This window comes from Numida meleagris, chromosome 9 (genome assembly GCF_002078875.1).
Source record: "Numida meleagris isolate 19003 breed g44 Domestic line chromosome 9, NumMel1.0, whole genome shotgun sequence".
NCBI classification, from domain to species: domain Eukaryota; kingdom Metazoa; phylum Chordata; class Aves; order Galliformes; family Numididae; genus Numida; species Numida meleagris.
The window spans coordinates 44,321-58,702 of record NC_034417.1 but is presented as its reverse complement, the minus strand read 5'-3'; the positions used below and the strand labels follow the sequence as shown (position 1 = coordinate 58,702).

The 14,382-nt window shown below is 46.5% G+C and overlaps 1 protein-coding gene, 1 long non-coding RNA gene and 2 other non-coding genes across 4 annotated transcripts in view; 3 read left to right on the top strand and 1 right to left on the bottom strand.

Annotated features, from left to right (window-relative positions):
• The window catches only part of LOC110403781 (mitotic-spindle organizing protein 2B-like), a 9,210-nt gene extending 710 nt beyond the window's left edge, over positions 1 to 8,500 (top strand). The window contains exon 3 of the mRNA XM_021407483.1: positions 8,238 to 8,500. Within this exon, the coding sequence (XP_021263158.1) occupies positions 8,238 to 8,395 (158 nt within the window). The 3' untranslated portion in view covers positions 8,396 to 8,500. The remainder of the gene's footprint in view (positions 1 to 8,237) is intronic.
• On the top strand, positions 7 to 3,972 carry LOC110403782. The gene is made up of 2 exons (XR_002441829.1): positions 7 to 2,191; positions 2,281 to 3,972. It is a non-coding gene; the product is annotated as an uncharacterized LOC110403782 (long non-coding RNA).
• On the top strand, positions 12,416 to 12,487 carry TRNAM-CAU. Its single transcript has one exon. It is a non-coding gene; the product is annotated as a tRNA-Met (tRNA).
• On the bottom strand, positions 12,698 to 12,771 carry TRNAI-AAU. The gene has a single exon. It is a non-coding gene; the product is annotated as a tRNA-Ile (tRNA).

Genomic DNA, 14,382 nt, shown 5'->3' with positions numbered 1-14,382 from the left:
GCGCCGGGCCCGGCCCCGCCGCGGCTCCTCGGGCTGTGCGGTCCGCCGGGCCCGGTTCCGCCGTGCTGGAGCTCTCGCTTCTCTTGTGCTTAAGGGTGTAGCAAAGAGTGGCGCGGGCCCGGCCGCCGGGTTGTGAGGCCGAGAAGCGATGTGCGCGCTGGCAGATAGGTGCGCTTCGCTGCTCAGCGCTGCGGCCCCTGCTTGTGGGGCCGGGCTCGGGCGTTCGGCAGCGCAGACGGAGGAGGCCAAGCCGGGTGCTGTCCTCGCGTCCCCTTCTCCCTCGCTCACGATGTTTCTGAGTGAAAACTGCCAGGTGCGGCCTGCACCCCGCGGACGGGTTCCTCCTTCCTGCTGGAGGAGATGCGCTCGGTTACAGGTCGCCCGGTGAGAGGACACTTACAGTAAAGAGCCTCACATATGGCCGAGGGGTGACTTTAAAGATACGCAGGGGAAAAAGAAGACTTCTTGAGCACAGCGAGGGGGTACAGCACTGGGATATTCTTCTAGTATCGGGCCATTGCTGTCAGCTGCTTCTGGATAGCGGTAGGCCAGCTCAGGTCTGCAATGGCTAGACGGTCCCTTTTTGTGAAACAGCATTAATTCCTCAAGAGGAAAAGCCGAAAACCCTATGGACGAACTTGGTCTGCCCTTTTCAATTGCCTCCTATCAGCCTGAGGTGCTGAAATGCATTAAAGAGATGGCGAACTTCCAGGAATTAGTGTTGGTCTTGGGTCCTTCAGTCAGTTCTCTCTCCGTCAATCCAGGAGCACCTCCTGCTCCAGGCGCTGCCTGGCGCTGCCTGCAGTCTCTGTGTCCCTGTGCTACCAGCCTTCCAGGCCCGTGTTCCTCCTTAAAACCAACACGTCGGTATCCTTGAGAACGTTACACCAAGGTGAAGTGCAGGGAAGCTCAGCAAAATATGTCACTAGCTCTGTGTTGCATGTGGGAAATACAGTGTTAACTTGGCCTTCTGTGTGTCTCACTGCTGCTTTATTTCGTATTTCTGCATTATTTCCTGAGTCTGGAACATGTCTGCAGGGCTAGTTGGTGCACTCTGTCACTGGATCACACACAGCTTACTAAGACAGGAGGATTATGCCCATCAAGCCATTGTTTTAGTGTTTTGTTGTGTATCTGCAGAGAAAGCTGGGCTGAAGCTTGCACTGAACTGGTGCTCAGTGCTCCTGGCAGAGGGGTGCTTTGTTCTCCTGTCTCACCACAAATGCTGGTGGGCAGTGTTTGCGCTGCTTTGCTGGAAGGCTTGGTCTTCCCAACTGCGTCTGGTTTTTAGTTTTTTATTTTTAATTTTCTGGGAGCTTTTGCTGCATCAGAACTCAGAGCAGTAACTAACTTTGAATGAGAACTTCTCTTTTAGGTTTCTGTCAGCCCAACCGAGTTTGCTATCAGCCAGACTTGCTGATGATGAGCAGCAGCTTATTCCTTTGTGAATAAAATCACCATTGAAATCCTAGCCCTCAGAAAATTCTTTGGGCTGAACTTGTCATGGCAGTGTTTTGTCACAAGCATCCTTATTTCTGTGACTGTAAAATCTCCTTAACATTGAGAAGAGTGTGCTTTTTTTTTTTTTTTTTTTTTTCCCTCAAGACCTCCTTTTGGGAATGTATTTCTGCGACGTCTCCGGTGGGAGACGTCTGTCCTTGCTGTGACTCAGGCACGTAGGGGCTGTGTTAGCTCAACGCTCAGCCTGACCTCAGAAGGTCATCAAACACAGTTGTATTTCTGTACAACTTGTATCAGACACTACAGGTGATGTCCACACTTGGAGCAATGTGCCTGGAGTGTCAGAGGAAGATGTTTAGGACTTCTGGTTGAAGGTCATGAAAACAGACTTCCAGAGAGGGGTCTTGGTTTGTGAGAACTGGTAATGGTGTAACGCAGAACCAGGCTGCCGGTGCCAGCCTTGCTTGTGTTTTACTGCACCTTAGACTGAAGGAGGATAAGAGCTGTCTGCCTGTTGAGCAGGAGCTTTACTAGAACCCTAAGGAAAAGTGTTGTTGACATAAAGATCCTGTTAAAATGAACAAATCTTCAGACTAATTTTCTCTCCTTAAATTGGGGAAACAACTAGTTAGCTCAAGCTGAAGAGGAGGAGGAATCAGGCTTCCTCGTTCCGTGAGCTTTCGGGTTCTGGGCACAGTCCATCATCAGTGGCCCAGTTCAGGAGTCTGGGGTAAGTGCTAACAGGGTGACTGAGGGTATCCTCTGTGCTGGATCCGTTCTGCAGGAGTGTTTGGTTTGCCTTGCTTCCTTTCCCTTTAGGAGCTGCTGCGGGGAAAGGGAACCAAAGCTATATCTGCTGCGTGCCCTCCTGTTGGAAGATGCTCCTTCTGTGTAAGAAGAGGATGGTGTGGCTTCTGCACAGGACAAGACATTGGGAAAAACAGGAGATGCCCCCTGCTTAGCTGGGACTTGTCTGCTGACCAAGCCAGAGCTTCTTGGCGCTGATACAAAGTGCAGCAATTGTCCTCTATAAGCTTGCCCAGCTGCTTCGCACGATGTTCTTCAGTTCTGCCTGTCTGCCCTTTCTCCTCTGCTTCCTCCTTTGTCAGAAGTCAGACACGTGGCTGCAGTAACGCAGGTCTCGCTAAACATCAGCTGAGGCTGCTCCCTTCAAGTTTTATCAGTAGCAGTGGGGCTACTTGGTGTAGGCTTCTCGGCTCGTCATGATGCAGGGAGGTTTTTTAAAGCAGGTCAAGATTGTTTTGCTGATTGGTGTGGCTGGGGTAGGAGCGAGACAGTGCATTGCTTCCTTCCTCTTGCCCTTGCAGTAGTTGTTTCAGCTTTCATGCAGCTAAAGCTCTTAAGCAGCAGGGAATCTAATACAAATTATTTTGTATTGCATTTTCCCGTAGAATATAACCACTTTAAACTGTGGTGTTCTGCGTGGAGTTGTTTGGTGATGACAGTTCATAACTGTCTGAAAATTACTGTGAGTATTAGAGCATCTGTCTGGTGTGTTTAGCTAGGTACAGCCTTGTGCAAGCTGCATTCAAAGCTTTGTCACAGTAATGGATTTGGTGCTTACTTTAAAGGGGAAGGATGTGCTTTGGGCAATTTCTTCCCACTTGTGCAGGGGAGATGTGTGCACACTCATTAGGACAGTGACGTTGGTTTTAGTCCAGACAAGGGATGTGTATAATTTACTATTTAGTTAAATATGGTTTTTCTTATATATTGTTTCCATGGTTGCTTGCCCTCAAGCCCCTGGTGGTTTCTCTGCGGTTTTCTACTTCTCTATTGATAGGCTTTTGTCAATGCCCTGCTCTTTTCTTTCTTTCCCCTAGATTAATGAATATTTTTTGATGGCCCTCTAAGTCTTTTCATCTATTTTTCTCCATTTCCCCACTCTCCAGCCCAAGTGTATTTCATAAAGTTTCTTCCCAGCGCTTTCCCCAGCTCATTTTTAGTACCAAATGAGCTGTTAGCGTGAGATTGCTTTTTTTGTCCCATGGCTTCTGGATTTTTTTGAGCTGTGGTCGGCATTTTAGAATAACCACTATTGCTGCAAGGACCCCCAGTGATAGTTATCACTCCTGGGTGCTGCTGGCTGGCTCAGCTGTCTTCTTTGCAGCCCTTCTATACCCACCTGCTTGCTCAGCCTTGCGTTGTCCCAGGGTTCATCTAGATGCTGAATTTGTAATGCAGGCTTCTTTATTAAGAAGATAAGATTGTCGACAAGGTTAATGCTGCGTGGAGCTTGAATATGGCGGAGGGAATCCCCCTGGAGATATTAAGGATTTATCTTAAATGCATTTAATCTGTTTTTATACACTGTGCAGTGAAATTTGCTCTCGATTATACTGGCTAGTGTAATTGCAGATTAAGTATATCCGTGGGATGTAACTATTAACAATATATTCTTAAATTACACCACGTATGTGCCAGTGTTGTACTCAGTCATTTCATGATCTCTGTCTTCCTTAAAAAAAAAAAAAAAAGAGTAGACTTACAGGACTAGCCAAAGGACTCATCCAGTCCTGCTGAGGCTTTCTTACTTAGAAGCTTCATTCATAGTCAGTTTTTTTTTTTTTCTGCACTTTGTCAATACCTCTTCATTAACTGGATTTCTAGTGATTTGCATTCATTAAAGAGCAATCATATTGTCTTCCAGATCTTTGTCTTGCAGCTTTCACACCCTGTAAGTCTTTCTGCCATAAGCAGTAGAGTTTAAGCCTCTTGATACAGAGGCCCTTATTCTTGTGCCGTGAGATGATGGACGTGGTAATCACTTGGGGCACGGAGTTCTGCGTCTTCATTCTTTGATGGAGTGACCCCCATTCCAGAACGCACTGTTTGCTTCTTCCTTTTCTGGGTTATAAGAATTTCTTCAGTCCATCAGCAACCATGTAGCTTTGATTTGTAAACCATGTGTTTCTTGGGGTTCTGAAACCACGCTAAAGCGTTTTCTGGATTTCAAGTGCTATAATGCTTTTACGTGTATTGTAGGTGTGATGAACTCAGGCAAGTTAATGTGGACAGGTGACTAAAACCAGGACTCGTGGCATTGATGGTGCTGTCAACATGAACAGGTAGCAAAGAGAATTGGTCTTCTCTGGCCAGTGTAGGCGTCTCTTCTGTTACCTGCACAGGATGTTTGCAGTCTCATCTGAAGCTGTAAGGCTTTCTCTGTGCTGGATATTTGAGCCAACTCTTTGCTGTGCTGGGAGCTGTTTGAACACTTCACGGGGATCACTTTCAGTGTATCTTTTTGAGAGTTTTAAAGCTTTTATAAACATTTTTTTTACTCTGTGAGGCAAGAATTGGCAATGAAGTGGGATTTAGAGGAATACTCCAAATGCCAGAGTTGTAATTTGTGGCTTTGGCAAAATAATGATGTGCAGGTTCATCATGAACAACAGCTAATTCATTCACTTTCTTCCCCCTTGATCAACCAGAAAACACGCAGAAAGTCTTGCAAGTACACTGAATAGAGCTCTCTGTGAAAAAGTATGGAACGTCTTCTCCATCTCTTCTGTAATCTGCACACAGAGTGAAGTGAGAGAAGTGGAGGAAATGAGACTCTCCCATGTGTGATGATGAAAGCTAGCAAAGCAACCTACTTAAGAGTAGCAGTTTTGAACAGGCTACTGTTCAGTAGGAAACACTGTAAAATCCTATTCCTTGAAAGTTATTGAATAGGATTTGGGACTTGGTGTGTTAATTTAAGCTTGCATTTCTAGTGCTGTCTAATAATCCAGTTGAATACCTGACTTGAGGTTGTAAGTTTTGTACAAGTCTTTTGTGGCCTACATAGGTCTCAACTTTGTGTTCTCCAAATTCTTCTTTTCAGATGTGTGTGTGTGCAAGGGAAGGCATGTGTTTAAATAATGACCCACTGCTCCGTTTAGCTTAATGCATACTGACTGTTGTAGCGAACTGCTTTAGCAGGTGCATTTGAAAACTGCCTATTTGTTTTTCCTCTTCCTTGGTTTCATGACTGTTCTGTTGGATTAGTTGAAACATACTCTGCCAATCTTTCCTGGCCTTCTGACTGTGTCTTTGCAGGGAGGCTGCTTTAACAGGGATGTTGTCTTGGCTCTGGAGAAAGGCCTGCATGCCACGTGTGTACGAGCTGTTAGGAATATTTCAGCAGCCTTGGAGACCTGAAAACCGAACAGATTGAGAATGAAGAGCCATAGCTACATACCGGGATTGCTTCAAAGAGTGAGGTCTAGCTGTACAAGGCTCATCACTGTTCCTACCTCCAGTGGGTGGGCAAAAGTTGAGCCCTTCTGGTAACCACATTGTGATTGCAAGAAAGAGGGACTTAGAATCACAGAATCATAGAATTAGCTAGGTTGGAAAAGACCTACAGGATCATCCAGTCCAAACATCCACCTACCATCAATAACCCCACTAAACCATGTCGCTCAACGCTATATCTAAATGTTTCTTGAACACCTCCAGGGACGGTGACTCAACCACCTCCCTAAGCACAGTTTACACTGACCTTTTTGAATGGGAGAGAGCTAGCGCTGAGCTACATGGGGCACACACATCCGTTCTTCTCAAGCTATGTCAGGTTCTTGAGAAGGTGCAAGTACAGCTGCTTCTTTTGGGGTTGTATTTACACAGACAAGTGTTTGACTCATCTCTCATTTGACATGAATTGCATTCATTTTTTGAGCTACAGTTGTTGCGGGACAGCAGCCACATCTTGTGTCAGCGAGCTAAATATCAGTGGAATCCTTTTGCTGGTCTGTCGTACTTGAGTTGCAGAGTTTTTGGTAGTAAACTTATTCTGTGTAATGAGCACTGATATCATCAATAGTGTTTTAACTGACAGGTTCACCAACCATGCCTGTTGTTGCACACTTTATGAACTGCTCTAGTTTGGTGCACAGTTCTAGAGATGATGCTTCCAAAAATACAGCTGGTTCTTATGCTGTTGAAGTAACCGGTTTGTTTTATTGTGATTTCAAGGCTAAGAGGATGGAGGGCAGCGTGTGTTTTATCTGAGCATAGCTTTCTTTTACAAAGAGATTCTTTCTCCCCAAGTTTTTTCAGCTATGTCAGAAGATCAAGTGCCTGGCTTCTGGTGGCACTTAAGGGTACAATTGTTTGTACCTGGATGTGATTAGAGCTCTTGTGTGCAGGTTGGGAACTTGCACTCTTTCTGGATGTATGCATGTGAGGAAGGAGAGAGCCCTCACTTACATGGGGATGTACTGGACTGCTAAAAGCAGTCCATCGTGGTGAACTCCAATCCTTTGTGCCAATTTTTCTGTTAAATACCGTGAGATCAGGTATTGCCTTTGTGCAATTTGTGTGTTTGTTTCCATTGACAGTACTCGCATTACTCAAACTGCTGAAGTGCTTACGAGCTTGAGCTGTACAAAGAAAAATTGCAAGGCTGGTTGGCTGGCTTGGGCTCATAACTGCTGGCAGATCACTTGTGTGATTTACAGTAAGAGACATGAAGAACACCTGATTTGGCTGGGATAAGTGAATGTATTTCTCTTGCTACCCTAATCAGTCAAATTTTTCAGATAAGAATGGGACACATACTCTTTGTTTGGAAGTTCTCAGGTTCTCTTTCCTGTACTATGAGGTGTTAGCTTGTGGTATTGATGTGAGTGCTGTTCTCAGTTACTCCAAGAAGAAAGGACAGTTGGGTAAGTAAAGCAAATATATCTCCAGTCTATGCCCCTAGGTAGCACAGATGATCCGGGATGATCCAGATGACCATGGAGACTCCTGTGTGTGCAGAAGCTAGTGGCATTCTGGATGTTGCTCTGATACAGTTACTAAAATGTCGCTCTCCATTTTCATTACTTGCATGTAGCTGTGGCTACTCAGAGGAAAACAGCTGACTGAATTCCTGTGCTTGTTTCCCCCTTACTATATTCATGTTTGGTGGTGCTTTTGGGAACTTGCTGTCCTTAATAAAAGCTGTGTAGCTCTTGTAGCCCTTCTGCATTATGTTTCTTTGTTCTTTTATCTTTCCTAATGCAAGTATTACTTCTCATCTGAAGTAATTCCCTCTGATGTCAGCAAACGTCAGTCTTCCTCACTTATCCTCTTGTGCCATTGCTTTGGAGCACACCTTTGACTGTCAGTCTTTCCCCTCTGGTTGAATCTGGCAGGGTGGGCTGTGTGGCCCTTGCTTCCTTCAACTTTGACCTTTCTAGCCATTTGCTTCTCTTTTCTGTCACACTGCACTGCAGACAGAGACAGTCACTTGTGCCTACAGAAGGGTGGCTCTTATCTTCTGAACATAGTAAGAAAAGTTGAGAGTAGCTCATCCTAGAGGCATCTGAGCTCCTGGAAATTGCAGACAGTGACAGGAAACCCAAACTTATTCATCAAGTCACAAGTGACATGAGCAGAAGGGTTTCTAATCTCCTGATTTTGTGACTTCAGGCTTCAGAGAGAGGTGGGCAGTGGCACATCAGTTCACTTATCCCAGACTTGAGGTGTCTGATGCTCTTCATGTTCTTGAATTGCTGTTTGCAATATGAAAACAAGTATTTAAAGAACAAAGTGGCTGGTTACTTTGTAGATTAAAACTTGAATTAGGAATGCTCCTACAGCAACTTATTTTGTTCTTGTGGCCCTGACTTCACAATTTTGCTTTCTATGTTGGATACATCTGCAGCATCTAATACGTCTAATCTAATTAGCCTTTTGCATGATTACTTAAGGAATGCTTGCAGCTTAGATGCTGTATGGGTGACGCACAGGGCTGACGCTAATGTATGTATTTGTTCATTCAGGGAGAAATAAAAGCAGTTCTGCTGTCAGTGGGACCCAGGTTCTCGTAGAAAGGAGCGGCCGGGAAGGATCTGCCCAGAGGATGCCTCGGCAGCCAAGTGCAAGCCGGCTGCAGAAAGCGGGAGCTTCTGGAAAGAACAGCGGAGGCAACAGTAGCTAAGACCTTGGCAACGACGAGTTTTGGTGCTTGAAGATGTATATAAGCTGTGCTTGTAAAATTGTTTATGTTACATCTATTAAACTGGCAAACATTATTTGTAACTCATGGAATGTAGCTGTTTTTTTTAATTCTTATTTCCAAAAATTCTGTTGGCAATACAGACTGCTTGGTGTTCTGTGAAGGTTCCTGGGATGAAGAAAGATGTGGGATGCCTAGAAATACCTGAAATAGTGCTGAAGTTGCTCCAGAGTGGTCGTAACTCATCTTACAAACCAGTGCTTCTCACTGCCTCCTTTCCTAAAGCTCAGTTTAGTATATTCCTTCTAGTTTTATGAGCAGAAAAATCTGTTGGGCTGCATTAAGAGTGGGGTAGTGTCACAGTAGGTCATATATTGTTAAAGAAAGAGCCTTGCAGTGATGGTGGCTTGCTCTGGCTGTCTAATGGGGCTATTTTCTCGTTCTTTAACTGATGATTCCCGTCACTTCATGTGTATGCTCAGGTGGGTTTTAGCATCTTACCCTGAAAACCACTTCAGCCCCTCACACAGCACAATGCTACAATGTCGAATCCTAATGATGCTAATGTGATTACTCATTTACTGTTACAGAACCCATTGCCTAATGAGCCAGGTTAAATGAAGAGTTATGCTAGATAAAGGCAGAGAATAGCCTCATCACTTAATGTAAGGTACATGCATGTAGTTAAAACAGCTAAGTGGATTTATTAGTATTCAGTGTTGTCATTCATCATTTCAGCGCATATCCAGGCAGTGGGTGTACTTGCTATGGCCTTAGTAACTAGGAGCTGTTAGTGAAATCCTTTTTCCTAATTAGGATAGAATGTCTGTGAGGGATAGATAACATTTCCAAGAGTCATGGGGATTTCACAGACGCTTTGGTCTGTATGTCAGCCCAGCATAGTTAAGGGATTTTGCTAGTGTTGGTGTAAGTGTGAAATAAAGTGTTGAAAGAGCTGTGGGAATGAAGAGGCTGCAGCCCATCTATGGAGATCAGGACTTTTCAAGGGAGAGTTAGAAATGGGAGTAAGGTAGTTAATAGCTGGCAGTAGTACACTTTGAAGGGCATCCAAGAGAGATAACTCATGAGCTTTTTTTGTCATTAGCAAGGTCTGGGGATGTCCTGCTCCGATCTGCATGCAATGAGGTGCGCCTATTTCCACCCCTATGCCCCCAGGAAAAACTCTGAAACAATGACACTGCCTAGGAGGGGCAAATGTATTGGTTGTCCTAGTTGAATTTGCTGGTGGAAAAAGAGCAGCTGTAGAGCTGGTATTTCCTTTGAAAGAGCCCTGACTGGTGCTTTTTGTCCCTGGAAGGCTGAGCAGACTTGAGATGTGACTCAGAGAGTCCCTTCCAGCTCAAATGATTCTATTATTCTATGATCTTGAGAATAAATAGTACCTACCTAACAACAGAGTTGGTTCTTGCTTGCGTGTTTGCTGCCTCTTCTCTCTTCAGCTGGTTTAGTGTGTGTTTTTTTTTTCTATTTACTCCTCTGCAACTCAGGATATATGCTGTGTTGTATGTACCTGCTGCTTTCAAGCTTATGCTGCACCTTCCTCAGTCTGTGGATCAGTGCTCATCTTTTCCTGGTAGCCAGTTTTCCTAAGAAGATTGTCTTGTTCTCTTTTCCCTATTACCTAGCTGAATAACAGTGCTTGATGTGTGCTTTTATATCCTTTCCCTTCCAAACATTTGCAGCAGGTGAGGCACCATCAGTCCTTGCTGTGGGGGAGGGCATGCCCTGTTGTCTAGAGGAGCGTGCTGTTTGGTGGGGGCACAGGGGGATGTTGTGGAGAGACTGTTAAAGCTTGTCTGACTCTCTTAAGTATTATTCCCTGCTGTTTTTCCATGTGAGTTCTGATGGTGCTGGGAAGGTCAACCTGGAGCCTATCAAACCTGAATACGGAGGTCTTGGATTGGTAGTCCAGGGCGTAGGAGTGGTAGACAAGGCTGAGAATGCAAAGAAGTGGATGAAACCTTCTATAGACAGATAGGAGCAGCTTCATGTTCATAGGCCTCAGTCCTCATGGAGGCTTTCAGCCACCTCAGTCTCTGCTGGAAGGGCAGCACAGCAAGACCTAAGCAGTCCTGGAGAGCATCTGTGACAACTTCCTTACCAAAGTGGTACAGAAGAGCCCATGAGGTGAGGTGCTTCTGCTGGACTTCCAACTTGCAGACAGAGAAGGGCTCACTGGGAATAGGGAGTTTAAAGGTGGTTTTGGCTGCAGTGGTCATAAGGTGGTGGAGTTCAAATAGTCAACAGGGCAAAAAGCAAGATCACAGTGGTAGGCTTTAGGAGAGCAGCCTTGCAAATTGGTCTCTGAGGAAGCCAAAGAGCCTCATGGAATAAGATCAAGGAGGGAAGAGGGACTTCAAGAGAGAAGGTTGGTATTCAAGGTCACCTCTTCCAAGCTTGAGTGATCCTTTCCAATGACCCAGAGCTGCATTCCTGACCCCTGCCTTAAAGCCATCTCCCATGCCCTTCCTTTCCCTCAAGCTGCATCCTGAGCCACAGTCCCATGTCCAACCTTTATTGCAACTGCATCCAATTTTTCTCCCAGCTCAGCAGAGCTTTAAGTATAAGGGTGTACAGGACAGTGTCTGCTTTAAGGGTACTTGGTCATGGGCACTTTTTCAAGGTAAAAGGGAGGCACTGATGAGAACCAAGTCTGGTCAGTCACACTGATTTATGAGAGCAGGCAAGGATGTAAGAATGTTTATTGCTGCAAGGTAGTCTGATGGAGGACTTTTAAGGTGGGAAAGAGTCACAGCTTTCAGTCACACCAATTGGTGGGCTGGCAAGCTACAGGTACCACTTCCAGGAAGGATGAACACTGCAGCAGATGAAACTGTGAACCAAGGGGGCCCAGACTGCGAGGGTGAACAAACTGCAGAGCTCTACAAAGCCATGGAGGTGTGCAGGGGGAAGGTGGAGCAGGAGGAACAGAGGGGATCAGTAGAAAAGGGTCAGTCCTAAGTATAATGTGGCAAGTCAGTATGCTTGTTCCTAAAGCTGGTGCGTGGGGTACGCTAGGAGGGCCAGGGCAACACAAGGGATGAAAAGTGTCAGGGTTGGCAAGGACTGGCATGGAGAGGGGCAAGGAAGGCTGGGGGTGGTAGTGATGGGCTAATGCTGGTCTTGCCTGGTTCTCTCCCAGAACCTCGGCACTGAGGGATGAGGAAGGACCAGGTCTGGCCTTGTTGCAGAAATAACGTGTGTTTTGGGGAAGCACAATCCTGAGGCTGCAAGGAGGCATGTTAATGGATGTCTGTGGTGTAGCCTTTGCAGATCCCTGCCCATGTGAACATTCCTTGGAACTGTGTGTGAGTGGACAGGCAGGGATCCCCTTGGAAGCATTCCCCCTAAGTGAGTTGCAGACAGGTTACCCCACATGGGACAACATTTGGTAACGTGATTAAAGGCTCACCTCCATGAATGAAGAGGAGTGGAGGAACAAGGATAAGCAAGTGGACACGAGGAATCACCGCTGTGCCAATAAGCTGCCTACCTGGCTGCTCTCATGCCTGTCCCATGGGCGCACCCGTCATGATGGCCAGTGGAAGTGGCTCTTCAGATCATCTCTTGGTCTGAGGAGGATTACCGCTGAAGGACGGTGTCCATGTGTGCTTGGTAGTGAACATCAAGCTTGGTCAGCTGTTGAGTGGGACAGGGGCTTGTGGGCCAGGTGTTGAACATAGCCTAAGTCAGTCTGGGTACTGGGAGGACCAGAGGGGCCTGTCTGGCTGTTCACAAGGGAGTCTTGGGGCTGTGACAAGGGAGTCTTGGGGCTGTAGGGGGAAGGGCTGTAGATACGGATGAGCCAGTGGTGAGACCTGCTGTGTATGCAGATGTGTGTGTGCGGTTGTGCATGAAGCAGCCGGTGGAGTAAGGTGGCCTAGAAAGCAGCTAACAGATAGCAACAACATGAATATAAAGAAACAAGAGGAAGATCTAGTAGTGCATAGAGATAAGGCTTTCCAAAACAACACCCAGAGGAGCAGAGTGGCGCAGCGGAAGCGTGCTGGGCCCATAACCCAGAGGTCGATGGATCGAAACCATCCTCTGCTAGTTCTGTTTTTTTTTTTTTTTGTGTGTCTGTTTTCTTTCCCTCAGCTTTAGTTTAAAGAGCTACCTCACCGTGTGCTTCTCCCCCACACACCCGGCGCTCCGCGGTGCCAGCGTGGGGCCGTGCGGATCGCTGCCGGCCGCCGGCTGAGCAGTGACGGAAAAACAGAGGGACGGAAAAAAAAAAATCAAACCACGAAAACAGCAGATCATTGGCCCGTACGGGGATCGAACCCGCGACCTTGGCGTTATTAGCACCACGCTCTAACCAACTGAGCTAACCGGCCATCTTTGGTGAGTGTTTTTCATAGCCGTCCTTGAACGAAGTCTGTGGTGGACAAAAGTCATGTCCCACAAAATGATGGCTTATATCTTTACGAGCCTTGCACGCTTCCACTGCACCACTTTGCTCTTATAATGGCAGCTGCTCCGTGCCTATTCTCTCAGCCATGTCCCTGTCTCACAGCCCTGCCCAGCCCAGTGGATGTCGCCATGGGATTGGAGATGCTGCAGCAGAACACTCCTATGCCATATGTCGTATGATTGTCCCGTCTGCTGTGTGTGATGGCTTTGAACTTCTCCTGGGGACTAGAAGAAAAGTTATCTGCCATATTGCCAAAAGTTGAACAGCAGAAACACCCATCTGAGATGTTCTCCTGTGTTTTTGGCCAGCCTGGCGTTGGCTGCCATTCCGCTGCTGAATTCATTTGGCTTTGTGTAGGACCTCAGAAAAATAGACAATTGTGCAGAATGTTAAAGAATGGAGATGGATGCATTTTTACACAAGTTTCTAAAAAAATTCAGGGGCTTGGTTTTGCAGAAACAGCAAGACTGCTGGTATGGACCACCTTTGGCCTTGTGCTGGGTTTCTGGCAATGACTACCCATCTTCCTTCCCCCTTGCTTCCACAGCTCATTTCAAATGGGTGCAGGGAAGTGGAGGGGACCTCTTAGAGGTTGGTGGCTAATCCATCTCCTCTTCTTGTCTCCTGGGATGACAGTCCTGAAGATTTGCTGACCCCATCAAGATGTTCCTGCCTTGTAGCATATCTGTGCTTCAGACATCTTGCAAGATTTCACTGCTGGACTGGATTGCTAGCATCCATTTACGGGAAAACAGACAGATCTTGTCCTGGAGACAACATCAGGTCGACTACAAGCCATATCTACATCCCCTGGGTCTGCCTGCTTAAACTACGTGGGTGCGCAGGACCTTCTAGGGCTCTGGGCCAAGCAACTGCAAAACACTATCTCATAAACACATCACCTCTGTCACCCAAGGGGGCTAGCTAAGCACCTTGTAAGGGCTTGATATGGACACTAGCAACTGTGGCTCATGTGGCACTTGTTGCCTGTCGAGAGTCTAAACCTTGTCTCTGTGAGCATACTGAACTACTGGGTATGCACTATGGCTGTGCTCAGAGAGTGGGACCTCACATGATTGTGTCATGTCTAAGTCCAAAACCTAGGTCACTGCAGAAGAAGGTACAGACTGTATACAAGGGCAAACTTTTTGACCTTCAGAATAGTTTAGAAGGGAGAAGGTGTTGCAGGGAGGTTTGAAGCCTGGAATAATGTGGTCTGATCCCAAGGGCTGACCCTGCTTTGAAGATGAAGTGGAACTAGAGTTCTACAGTCCTTCCACTCATCTCAAGCTCATTCTGTCCCAACCTGTATCCACATGTTCCTCTCATCCACATGGGGAGCATGCCTGCTCCTGGAGCGCTTGCCCATACCCTTCTCTTAAAGCCCCAGTGCTTACTCTGTCTCTTCTCCGTAACAAGTTCTCCCTATCCCTCAGTACTCCACACTTCTGACACTTGCTGGAGTGGTAACACCCAGCTTGGATAGGGCAGGTATTTCCATATTTTCTGTTCAAGGAGATGGACTCACAACACA